Here is a 12,030-nt window from a genome sequence, read left to right as displayed (position 1 = left end):
TACCAGCCACTTGTTTTAAGTAAAAAGTCAATTTTCAAAGAACTGCACAGGCACCTCAAATTGCCTCTTTCCATGTTCTTCAGAGACTGTCACAAGATACTAGTAAAGCGCAATTACAGTAGGCAAGTAGTGTCTTTGGAAGGTACTCATCACACCAGAAAAACTGTCAATGAAAAGGTGCTGTCCACCAATAACTGAAGTGCAAAGCAGCAACAGGAGAGGTAGAGGTTGAGTGATAAGTACCTGTCAAAGTCACTATTAACCTACTGTAACTGTGCTTTATTAGCGTCATGTGATAAACTCCATCTTTATGTATCATAAACAAAGGACACTCTCAGAAGGTTGTCCTCATGGACCTCTGGGCCCTTTCCTGATGATGTTGCTTCACTGTAAGAAATACACAATAGTCACTAAGTTGATGAGCAGAATGCTGATGAAGTATCTCGTTGTAATTGCATCAGGTATAGGGAAATTGCATTTTCCTCAAACCACAAAACACTGTTGCTGATCATATGTAATACTGTACAACAAGGGTATCTGTCATGAGTGTAACCATCAGGTAGAATACAATTACACAAGTACAGTAGAGTCTCGATTATCCGACATAAATGGGCGGGCTGATAGTTGGATAGCCGAAAATGTTGGATAATCCGGAGGGTCCAAGAAAAACCTTGAAATCACTATGAATTGCAAACATATTGAAGTTTTATTGCAGTAACAGTAAAAGTAACATTGCAGTAACGTTATAGGAATAACATTGTAATGTATAAACAGTCCTCTAAAAATGTAAAGAAATCACTGATCAACATTATGATGTGCAATATGTACTGTATAAACAGTTCAGTCCTCTGAAACTATAAAGAAATCACTGAGCAGCGATGTTGGATAATCCGGAATGTTGGATAATCGAAGGTTGGATAATCGAGACTCTACTGTATTAGAAACATCTGCACACTAGGTTGTGTGACATCAGTAGTGGCAAGCGCAGCTTCCTATCTCATATTCTCAGAAGCACTATCAGCATTTTTAATTTTATTTTAGTATCTTGAGCTGAAAACTGCCTATAATGCCATTGCAGAAAGCAATGCTCAATGAGATCTTTACATTTTATTGTTAATCATTAAAATCCCAACAAGGCTACTCCTTCCCTCATAGCAACCCCCTGCCATTTCTTGATCCTTTGCCTCCTTTTGTCCCCACTTTCATGTAGTTTTTATGGACTTCCCTTCTCCAGTACTGGAATTTACATCTTTATTGATATCCTCTGTCAAAATAGCAGCAAAGAGAAGAACAACATCAAAAAAGAGAAAACTGTGCAAAGGAGAGATCTTCCCTTTGGAAGAGGGGCTATCCTATCCTTTCTGTAACATGGGATATTGTGTTCTTAATCAAAAGTACCATGCAAACGTATTGGGCAGACATGACTATTTGGGGATTTATATTGTCTTGGTAATTGTGTGACAGAATATAAGAGTGTAATTGGACTTTAAATTTCTTTGGACACTAAAAGATTATGCATTGCCCATCGTGTGAAAACCTTTACAGATAGATTCTCTCTGAAAGACAGCTGGGTTGTGCATGCACTTTCACCTGCAGATGGCTGGGGTTATATTTAACACAACCAGCAGTATATTTTAGTAAAAGGAACCAAAACAAGGGAGAACATACTACAGCGCTGACTGCAAAACAGTCGGGCAAATCTTAGGAATCATGAAAGCCATTTGGCTTGATCATGGAAGCTACTGGATTGCGCTTTTGTGATGAACTGATACAAAAGGCTTAAAAAGTGGAGACTTTGGAGACAGATGATTAGACTAATGGATGAGCTATGTACTATGCAAATATCAAATAATATTGGTATAGATAGCATTACAAAAAGTTCTAAACAAGATTTGTTTGCAGTTGGGGAGTTCTGACCTCTTTCTTATTGTATTTGAAGTGATAGTTACAATATTGAGTCTATTCATCGATATTATTATTCTTGGCTCTCCTACCCCCACCCCCCACCCCGCTTTCCTTTTTGTGTAGGTCCTCCTGCTGAGCCATTGGAACCCACCAGACCCTTACCAACCCTTCCTGTCCGTAGAATCCATTCCACTTCAGAAAGAAAACATGACAGACACTCAAGACCCCCCAGACCTCCTTTAGGAGATAGGCCTTCTTCTCCAGGCAGTAAACCCAACATATGTGATGGGAACTTTAACACTGTGGCTTTGTTCAGAGGAGAAATGTTTGTTTTTAAGGTATTAAAAACTGCCTTATCAGAACTGTTTTCAGTCGGCCTTACAGTATGTACTGGAAGGAAATGTATAATTAATTACATGTCAGCAAAATCATTTAATATTTTAATCTTTGTAGTTTTATTTATTAATGCATGCCATGCTGTGGATTCATTTGGATTCTTTTTTCAGAAGAAACAACCAGAACTAAGAGTGTTGGTGTAGTAATTGATAAAATGTATTTCCTTCATGAACAGCTAAATAAGCTAAACAGTATTAGATAACTATATAAGCTAAACTAGGTTAAAATGTTAATTTTTCATTTGCTTCCAAATGTTTGTGATGTGATGCAGTGCATATGCAAGGTGACCCTTGTTCCTTTTTTCAGCATTGTTCTTGATTCAGTCATCCTTTCTTGATGTAGGATTTTCAGAAACATAGAGTTCTGCTATGAGATAGAAATTCTGCTCCAGTTAATATGACTGGGGTGAAGCCATGAGCACTGACTGACAGACATGGTGCTCTGTTGCAAGGAGATAGATTTTACAGCCTCAGCAATTTTGCTGTGCTTATCTGTTCAGCAGTGCCATTATGATGTCCTGTTGAGTTTTTTAAAAATTGTTGAGAAGGAATTGGAGCTGGTGGGTGGGGATGAAGAGGATAGCCAGTGCGGTATACTGTAGTGGTTTGAGTGTTGGACTAGGACTCTGGAAACCCATTGGGTGACTTTAGGCAAGTCACACTTGCCCAGCCTCAGGGAATGGCAATGACAAACTCTGAACAAATCTTGCCAAGAAAATCTCATTATAGGTTTGCTGTAAGGGTTGCTGTAGATCAGAAACAACTTGAAAACACACAACAACAACTCAGAAATGCTTGCATTTAAACAGTGATTTCAATCTTAGAATCAGAACTGTATAGTTGGAAGGGACCCTAAAAGTAGTGTAGTCTACCTTTGTTTGTTATTCAGCCTAATGCAAGAAACAAGTCAGAAGTGGACAATGTAAAGTTGGGAACTTTGTACCATACTGTGAAACAGAAGGGCTGGGAATGAACCAAATGGCATGGCGCGAAGAGAAAAGAAAATAGAAATGCTCCATTAAGTTGTTGTTATATGCCTCAAAATTGATTCTAACTTACCATGACCCTGTCATGGGATTTTATTGGTAAGATTTATCCAGAGGATGTTTGTCATTGCCTGTTTCTGAGAATGAAAGAGTGTTACTTATCCAAGGCCACCCAATGGGTTTCCGTATCTGAGGGGGGATTTGAGACATAATCCCCTGGAGTCTTATTCCAGTGATCAAAGCACTACTCGCTGCCCTGAATTTTATCTTCAGTAGCTCTAGACGGTAACACTAATTATTTCAAATATTGCAAGTGGAACAGAAGGGCCTCTAAATCAGGTTGGGCATCCATGGGGTGGGTCTGGAGTCAAATTTCTGACTCTGGGACCTCCATGAGCCACATGGACATCCAAAACTGTCAAAGAAAATCCCATCCAGGATTAGCTAGAAGTTCTCTTTGAAAAATGGGCATTTTTTTCATGTTAAACAATGCAGAGGGAAGGCTGTGACCCATAGAAAAAGCAAATCACCACTTCCAGGAGTGGGAATTCATCCCTTTTTTGCCACGAAGTATACAGTACTGTAGTTCATAGGACACAAGGAGTCAGGGACCACATGTAGCCCCAGAACCACATTTTCCATCCCTGCTGTATTGTAGTGTACTACTGTATTAAAGTGGTGTTATAGTGAGAACATGTTGTGAGTCGAAAGCTTTAATGGCTGGCATCCATAGTTGTTTGTGGGTTTTTCGGGCTATGTGGCCATGTTCTATAAGAGTTTATTCCTGACGTTTTGCCAGCATCTGTGGCTGGCATCTTCAGAGACGACGCCAGCCACAGATGCTGGCAAACGTCAGGATAAACTCTTCTAGAACATGGTCACATAGCCCGAAAAACCCACAAACAACATATAGAAATGTGTATCTTTGGGACAACAGCTTATGTTAGAATCAACTTGCATTCTCAAAAGAATCTTCTTTTTATAGGACCGCTGGTTTGGCGTCTTCGTAACAATCGTGTGCAAGAGGGATATCCCATGCAGATTGAACAGTTCTGGAAAGGGCTTCCTTCAAAAATTGATGCCGCCTATGAAAGATCTGATGGAAAATTTGTTTTCTTTAAAGGTAAATATCTCTGTTTTTTAAAAAAATATTTATTTAATAGAAGTAATGTCTGTGTAATGTTTGTTGTTGTTAACTGTCTTTGAGTTGACTTCAACTCATGGAGACCCCATGGATGTGATATTTCCAAGACCCCCTGTCCTCAACTTCTCTGCATAGTTCCTTCAAGCTCCTAGCTGTAGCCTTCTTGATTATGTCTATCCATGTGATATGTAGTCTACCTCTTTTTCTCCTAGCCTCTACATTTCTAAGCATTACTGTCTTTTCTAGTGAATCATGCCTTCTCATGATGTGGCCCAAGTACAAAAGCTTCAATTTGATCATCCTGGCTTCTAGGAATTGCCCAGGCTTGACATTTGTCTTCCTGGCCATCCACAGTATCCTTAGCGTTCTTCTAGAGCACCACATCTTATTTGAGTTGATTTTCTTTCTGTCAGCTTTCTTCACTGCCCAACTCTCACATCCTTACATGGTGATGGAGATTATGATGCTTTGGATGGTCCTTGTTTTAGTATTCAGTGTTTTATCTTTACTTTTTATGATCTTGTCTAGTTCTTTCATAGCTGCCCTTCCCAGTCCTAGTCTTATGATTTCTTGACTGCAGTCTCCATTCTGTCTGATAAACAAAACTCTGTTCTGTGTACATTCATTAAATTAGCAAGAGGAGTCAGTTTTATGAAAAATCATTTAGTCATAAGAAATCTTATTCTAGTTTTTCATTATTTCCATTGTTGAACTATCACAGTAATATTCATAATATATGGATGGTAAATTGTTAAAAAACTTGCAAATGATGACAAAAGGTCTAGGAGAGAGCCCTCCCCACCCCATGCCATATAGGCCAATAAGGTCTGAAGATGTTCCATAGAGTATTCTGATAGCTAATTGTTGGAAGGGGAAAATGGAAAGCTATGTTTCAGGATTTGGGGGAGTGCATTTATTCTAGTAAAGAATATATTTGACTTACAAAATCACTAAATAGGAGCACTGCAGCATTTGTCTATAATTAAAAATGGAAATAAGTCCAAGGCTCAAGGTGAAACCTATTTCACATGGCAATCCACCTTTTCTTCTCTCTGCACACATAGCAAATGTCCAAAAGAGAAGTTGCTGTTCTGATTTGTTGTAGATGTTCTCCTTGACATTCACTTGTTTTCTAAGTCTTCCCACCCTACCCCACCCCTGCCCCGAATAACTGCAGGGGGCAAGAATGTCCATAAATGGCAACTAGGCAGCAGCAGAACCCAAACACCTTTCTGGTTATGCCAGAGATCATGATTGCAGGAAGAGAAAGGACCATTGATAACAGAAGTACATACTTTCTCTCTTCTCTTACCTAGGAGATAAATACTGGGTTTTTAAGGAGGTAACAGCAGAACCCGGGTATCCACACAGCCTAGTGGAGCTAGGCAGCTGTCTTCCCCGGGAAGGAATTGATACAGCTTTACGGTGGGAACCTGTAGGCAAAACATATTTCTTCAAAGGAGATCGATACTGGAGGTACAATGAAGACAAGAGAGCGACAGATCCAGGCTACCCCAAACCAATCACTGTATGGAAGGGGATTCCCCAGGCCCCACAAGGAGCTTTTGTCAGCAAAGAAGGGTGTAAGTATAAGCAGTGTTGTTTATATACTAGTTTGGTACCATTTAATATATTCCTCTTTTGCTGAGCTTTGCATTTAGCTTGCACTAAAATGTGACCTTTTGTAAGGCTGAAGAAACATGGTTATGGACAGATTTCTCTCTCTGAAGTACATACCCCTTGCAAGAAAACTTCTTTCAAGGGTTATGTGACCTACACAGTGTACTATATGTTTCCTAACTGGATTCCATCTCTGTTATTCCTCTGAACATAAAACTTGTTATGAAATGAGTATTTGTTCTCTCCATATTTTCCATATTGTTCTTCATGTAAGTAGAGAAGCACATCATTTTCTCTGCATTGGGAAATGACAGATTCTTTTTGCTTCATCATTTGAGTTGTCTGTATTTCCAGCATGGGTTTCAGTAAGGAACACTTTTTCTTAAGTGTATTCTGATGTAGACTGAGAATGGCACAGAATGGAGTAATCTCTGCTTTCTTTTCCAGTTTATACCTACTTTTATAAAGGTAAGGAATACTGGAAGTTTGATAACCAGAGGCTGACAGTGGAGCCAGGATACCCCAGGTCAATCCTCAAAGACTGGATGGGTTGTAACCAAAAGGAAGTCGAAAGGAGCAAAGACCGACGTCTTTCTCATGATGACGTGGATATTATGGTGACTATAAACGATGTGCCTAGCACTGTCAATGCAATTGCAGTTGTGATTCCCTGCATTTTATCTCTGTGTATCCTTGTTCTGGTATACACAATCTTCCAGTTCAAGAACAAAGAGGTCCAGCAAAGTGTGACCTACTACAGACGGCCTGTCCAAGAATGGGTATGACAGGCTCAGCAGCTCATTTGGGTTTACATGACAATGATGATGGACTGCGGATATAAAAAAGAGAGGGATAAAAGATAGCCTGCCAAACAAACCCACAAACAACAAACAAACAAACTCTTCAAGAGACTTAGATGAGTCAGCTAGAATTCTGGGACTGAAAGAATAAATACAAAACTCAACTAAACCCAGGTGGCCTTGCACGGTAGAGCCGCTTTCCTTCTGACTGACTGCCTCAGTGCCGTGTATGTCTCAGTGTGACATTTTTCACCAACCCACTCAGTGAGTGTCGGAGACCTCAAGAGGAGTTTGCTTCAACCTTTTTTCAATTCACCTGAGCAATCTTCTTCAGTGCCCTCTTTTAAACCCAGCATTTGCCAGTGTAGCCAACCACTTCTCAACAAGTCATTTTTTTTCTACACTTGTCTCATCAAAAAGAAAAGTATGCCGGACACAAAAGGAACACTTCAGTGTCTGAAGAAGACATTTTGAGGCTGAATCATTCTGAAAGATTTTAATTTATTACAGGAACCAGGCAATTACCTGGATACCATTTTTCCAATACCTGCTGGTCAGATGTTTTGTACATTCATGGTAATTAGCTGATGTTCCCACTCTTCAACAGCAGACACACACAAAGAGCTCTTAGGAGGTAAATCTGTGTAGAACACAACTTCAAACAGCTCTAATGCCAGAGTCAGATCAAAACAGCATCTTACATAAAGAAAATTTCTGAATTCAGTCGTAGTCTGGAAGACTAAGCAATTGGATTCAACCAATAATAGTGAATGCAGATCTTAATGCTCTTGTTTTTAAGAACCTGTCATGTAATTAATATTTAAATGTCATATTACCACTATTTTAATTTGGCAACAATAAATTGTTACCATTATAATACTAAATGTATGTCCTGTGATGTTTTCAATCTTTCCCTTGAGAAAAAGTAAGTGACATATATGTCAGATTGTTGACATTTTTCAATGTGATGAGGATTTGGGGTAGAGCAAAAAAGGATACAGTGATGGAGTAGGAAGCATGGAAAGCTTGTCATATAGAAACTTGATAATCTGACATGAATGAAAGGCAACAGTCTCTTCTCATCCAAGTATTTAAGAAAAAGAAAACCACCCCAAATGAATGATGAATGTCAGTAGTTTGAATACAGTGCATGGAAAGGGGTGGGCAAACGATAATTATCCCTTTCTCCCCCAACAGCCTCTCAGTGTTTTTCCCAAGCATTGGCCTGGCACAGGATGAAAAAGAAACCATCCAAATTTAGGAGTAGTCACTTTTCATGAGCACTACTCCTGATGTGTGCACCTTTTGGCACTCTCCTTCTTTTCCATGCTCAGGTCCCCTTGCATTCAGCAGGAAATCTGGGAAGAGATTCCAGGCAGTTTAAGTCTTAGAAGAGACCTTTTCCCAACAGGACACAGTGACCTGGAAAAAAAAAAAGCTTCTCCTAGGACTAACATGGACCAATGGATTCAAAAATATGGTGAAGCAGCCTTCCTCATAGGGATGTGGGGGCATTTGAGGTCAAAAGATTTAAATTTTAGAATGGTAGCAGGGGCTTGGCCTTCCAAGGTTTGTAGGGGGCAATGCAGGCTCCTAATCCCTGACAGTTGCTCACTCTGGACTAGACAAACTAAGGCTGCTATCCAACTGCCCCCCCCCCCCCGCCTCAACTTGGAGTTCAAAGGAATTTGCTGCTAAATGGACATGTATGGGATTATGTGATTTTTTTTGTCTCCCAAGATAATGGCTTTTTGTCATTCCTGTTGGCCAGCTGTCATATTTTACCCTTGTTGAATATTTTAATGTCAGTTGTTCTACAGGCTGAAATGATAAGAATGTAATTGAAAGTAAATATTTGTGTATGATTTTAAATTTTACAGCACAAGTTCAAGAATGTTGCTAAATCTCTGAGTAAAAATGTTGTGATAACATTTTATACAAAGTTGTAAGGAAGCCAAGAAAACCCTGTGATAGCTTCGCTTTTGGGTTGCCATAAATCAGAAATAGCTTGAAGGCACACAACAACAGAAGAGGTCATACCCAAAACATGGACCATATAGAAATTTGTGGAACTCCTGTATTGCTCATGTCTGTATGATCATCCTATTTGTGCTAATGATTTTCAGATAGTCATGCATGACAATCCACTTTTGTATCATTCATGCTCCTGGAAATGGTTCTCTTATGTGAAGAGGTCACAAGTTCATTACATCATCTTTTATCACGTCTGCCAGGATAGAACTAAATGTTCTATCAGTTGTTTAATCCCAACTATTCCTAAGAGAATAGGAATGCAGATACTACTTGAAGAGAGAGAACAGTGAGGAGGAAGAGTATGATATGTTTATTCCACATCCTGTTTTCTAGGCTATTTTCCCCAGCTGGACTCACTTCAAGTGTGTGTGTGTGTGTGTGCGATTTAAACCATCCAAGAGAGGGTTTGCATCTGTTGCCTAGAATTAACAGATGAATAAAATAAATTTAATAAATCAAATACACTAAATCAAGTTCCACATATTAGCATTAGAAAGCAAACAGGAGGCTGAGAAGCAAGCCTTTTCCTCTGTTGTGTTTACCACTGCCCCAGTTTCAGTTTGCAACATAATTATAAGATATTTCCTGTATAATTTTAAATGTATGCAGGATAGTTTGAATTTAACAAAAGCAAAGCCATACTGTAAAACTTCAAAACTGATAGTACCTCATGTAATCAATGTCCTGAAAAGTCTTGCTACAATAAGCTACTTCTTTGCTTTTTGTTTTTGCCACTATGGATCAAAAGCCAGCTCAGAGGGTGGGTTCCATAACTGTTCAGTGCACAGTGCCCATGGCTTTTAAGTAGATCGTATTCATTTCAGCTACGCCACTATACAGTGCATGTTATGAACTGCTTTTGTAAATTCAGTGCAGAGAGCAAAGGAAAGCCCAAACAGACAGGCCAAAATAAAGCTGATTCAGGCTTAGGACTGGAGCATGGCTTTGGTGTGGCTTCCAGACTCTGAGGATGCATGCATCATATAAATAGCAAACCTCCAAAGTGACCCAAAGCAGCTTTATTTTGGCCTATCTGTTTGGGCCCGGAGTTAACATGCTATTTGTTTGTCCTATAAGATGTTCTTAGCATGTGAACCAGCTTGGCATAGTGGCTTGAGTAGTGGATTGCAACTCTGGAGACCAGAGTTTGATTCCCTGCTTGGCCATAAAACACACTGGGTGACTGTAGGCAAGTTACATACTCTCAGCCTCAGAGGAAGGCAATGGTAAACCTCATTTGAACAAAGTTTGCCAAGAATAGGCCGTGATAGGTTTGCCTTAGGGTCACCATAAGTTAGAAATGACTTGAAGGCACACACAAACAATAACATGCCTTTATTGTGCATTCAGATCTAATTTGCATCTTATCAAACTACTTGGAAGCAAGCACATTTTTCTAAATGTATGAATTAATCCAAATATGAGTACTAATATGAGTGCTGTCTAGGACTGGCACATAAAGGTTGGCATGCTGTTACAGACATATGCAAGCATAAATTAACCTTATGCCTGAGTCTATTTGGGATCACTGCAGAGGTTAGTACAGTATTCTCTTCCCACTCCCATAGCACAGAATGCTCCCCCCCAGCCAACCCCAGACCTAATAGAGCCTCTATGGCCCTAGCCAACATCCATTCTGTGCCTTATGAAAAACTGGAGGGGGGCAAATGTGCAAAAACATCTGGCTATATCCCCAAACCCAGATGCAGGATAATTTCCTAAACTGCTGAGATCTCAACAACCCCCATGGACCTCAAGAGGATGGTTTAATTGCTTCACATCTGGCTGCAAGGAAATAGCTAGAGGCTTGTGTGATCTTCTTGGCCCCATTCTTCATTCCAGGCACAGAGTGGCCATTGGTGAGGGGGCTTAAGTGGTTCTAGGGAGGTGGCAAATGGCTCTGCATGTCATCGTTCCATACATGCAAAACATATGCTAAAGATACATTGAGTCCTGCAGGATTGAGCCCCAAAATGGTCACAGTCAGGTACTTTCTATGTAATTATAAACAGTCAGAACTGTATTTTATAGTAATCTGTAATTCTGCAGCCAGCATAGTATATTGGTTTCAGCATTGGACTATGGAGACCAGGGTTCAGATCCTGGCTTGGCCATGTAAACCCACTGGGTGACCTTGGGCAAATCACCCTCGCTCAGGCTCAGAAGATGGAGATGGCAAACCCCCTCTGAAGAAATTTGCCAAGAAAAACCCCATGATAGGTTTGCTTTAGGGTCACCCTAAGCCATAAATGACTTGAAAGCAAATTTTGACGCAGATTCTAAAACAAGCAACGCTACTAACGCGTGGGAATGGTGAAGCATTCTCACAGAAACCAGATATACTTAAGTCCTGCCTCTCTTACAGCAGCAGGAAGGGAGTAGTGGTGTTATTGCTATGCTTTTTCTTTAGCAGCTGGAGGGGGATTAATGGGAATAAATTAAACAGTTCCAGAGCTGTTGTAGATCTAGACTGTAGATCTAGCATACTTTCAATGCCTCCCAGAACGCAGTTCAACATTAAGTCCAGGAGTTAAATGGAGATCAGCTCTACCACTGCCAGGAAGTGGTACGTATTATCCTGAGGCAGTATGCTGAAAAGGACGAAACTTCAACTCCACCAAATCTGTTGCTGTCAGAAGTATGAACAGCTAGGGCTGATGACATTACATGAAGCAGGCTTTAATCTTTGTCTCTCCTGTGAAAGAACCTGTTTGCAGATACCTGAGGTCCTATATCTATATGTTTGTTTTTGTCTCTCTAAAAAAAATAGTTGAAATGGGTCTAATATGCAAGTGGTGGTTTTAGGGCAGTGTGTTACTTACTGAACCAATGCAATGTCATAGTTTGGGTGTACTAGCGTTTGAATCCCCACTCAGCCATGGGAACACATTAGTAGTTGATTAGTAGTCGAGGGGCAAGTCATACTCTCTCAGCTTCAGAAGGAGGCAAAGGAAAAAGTCCTCTGGATAAATCTTGCCAAGAAAACTCGATGATAGGTTGCCTTAGGCGGGTTACAGACCGCCGCGGCTCCCACACGGACTGAAAAAGAAGCTCCAAAATGGAGCTTCTTTAAGCGACGCCTCTATGACGTCGCGAGGCGCCAGGGGCGGACTCGCGACGTCATAGACGGCACGACACGTGCGGAC

General features: G+C 40.3%; 1 protein-coding gene across 1 annotated transcript in view; it reads left to right on the top strand.

Moving 5' to 3' along the window:
- Positions 1-7,708, top strand: part of MMP24 (matrix metallopeptidase 24) — a 28,691-nt gene extending 20,983 nt beyond the window's left edge. Inside the window, 5 exon segments of the mRNA XM_042464274.1 lie at positions 2,029-2,243; positions 4,272-4,278; positions 4,281-4,409; positions 5,747-6,013; positions 6,498-7,708. Coding sequence (XP_042320208.1) covers positions 2,029-2,243; positions 4,272-4,278; positions 4,281-4,409; positions 5,747-6,013; positions 6,498-6,835 — 956 coding nt within the window. The 3' untranslated portion in view covers positions 6,836-7,708.
- Positions 7,709-12,030: the final 4,322 nt, after the last annotated feature.

This window comes from Sceloporus undulatus, chromosome 4 (assembly GCF_019175285.1).
Source record: "Sceloporus undulatus isolate JIND9_A2432 ecotype Alabama chromosome 4, SceUnd_v1.1, whole genome shotgun sequence".
Taxonomy (NCBI): domain Eukaryota; kingdom Metazoa; phylum Chordata; class Lepidosauria; order Squamata; family Phrynosomatidae; genus Sceloporus; species Sceloporus undulatus.
Note: the sequence above shows the minus strand (reverse complement) of the source record. Positions and strands in the feature narration are given on the sequence as shown.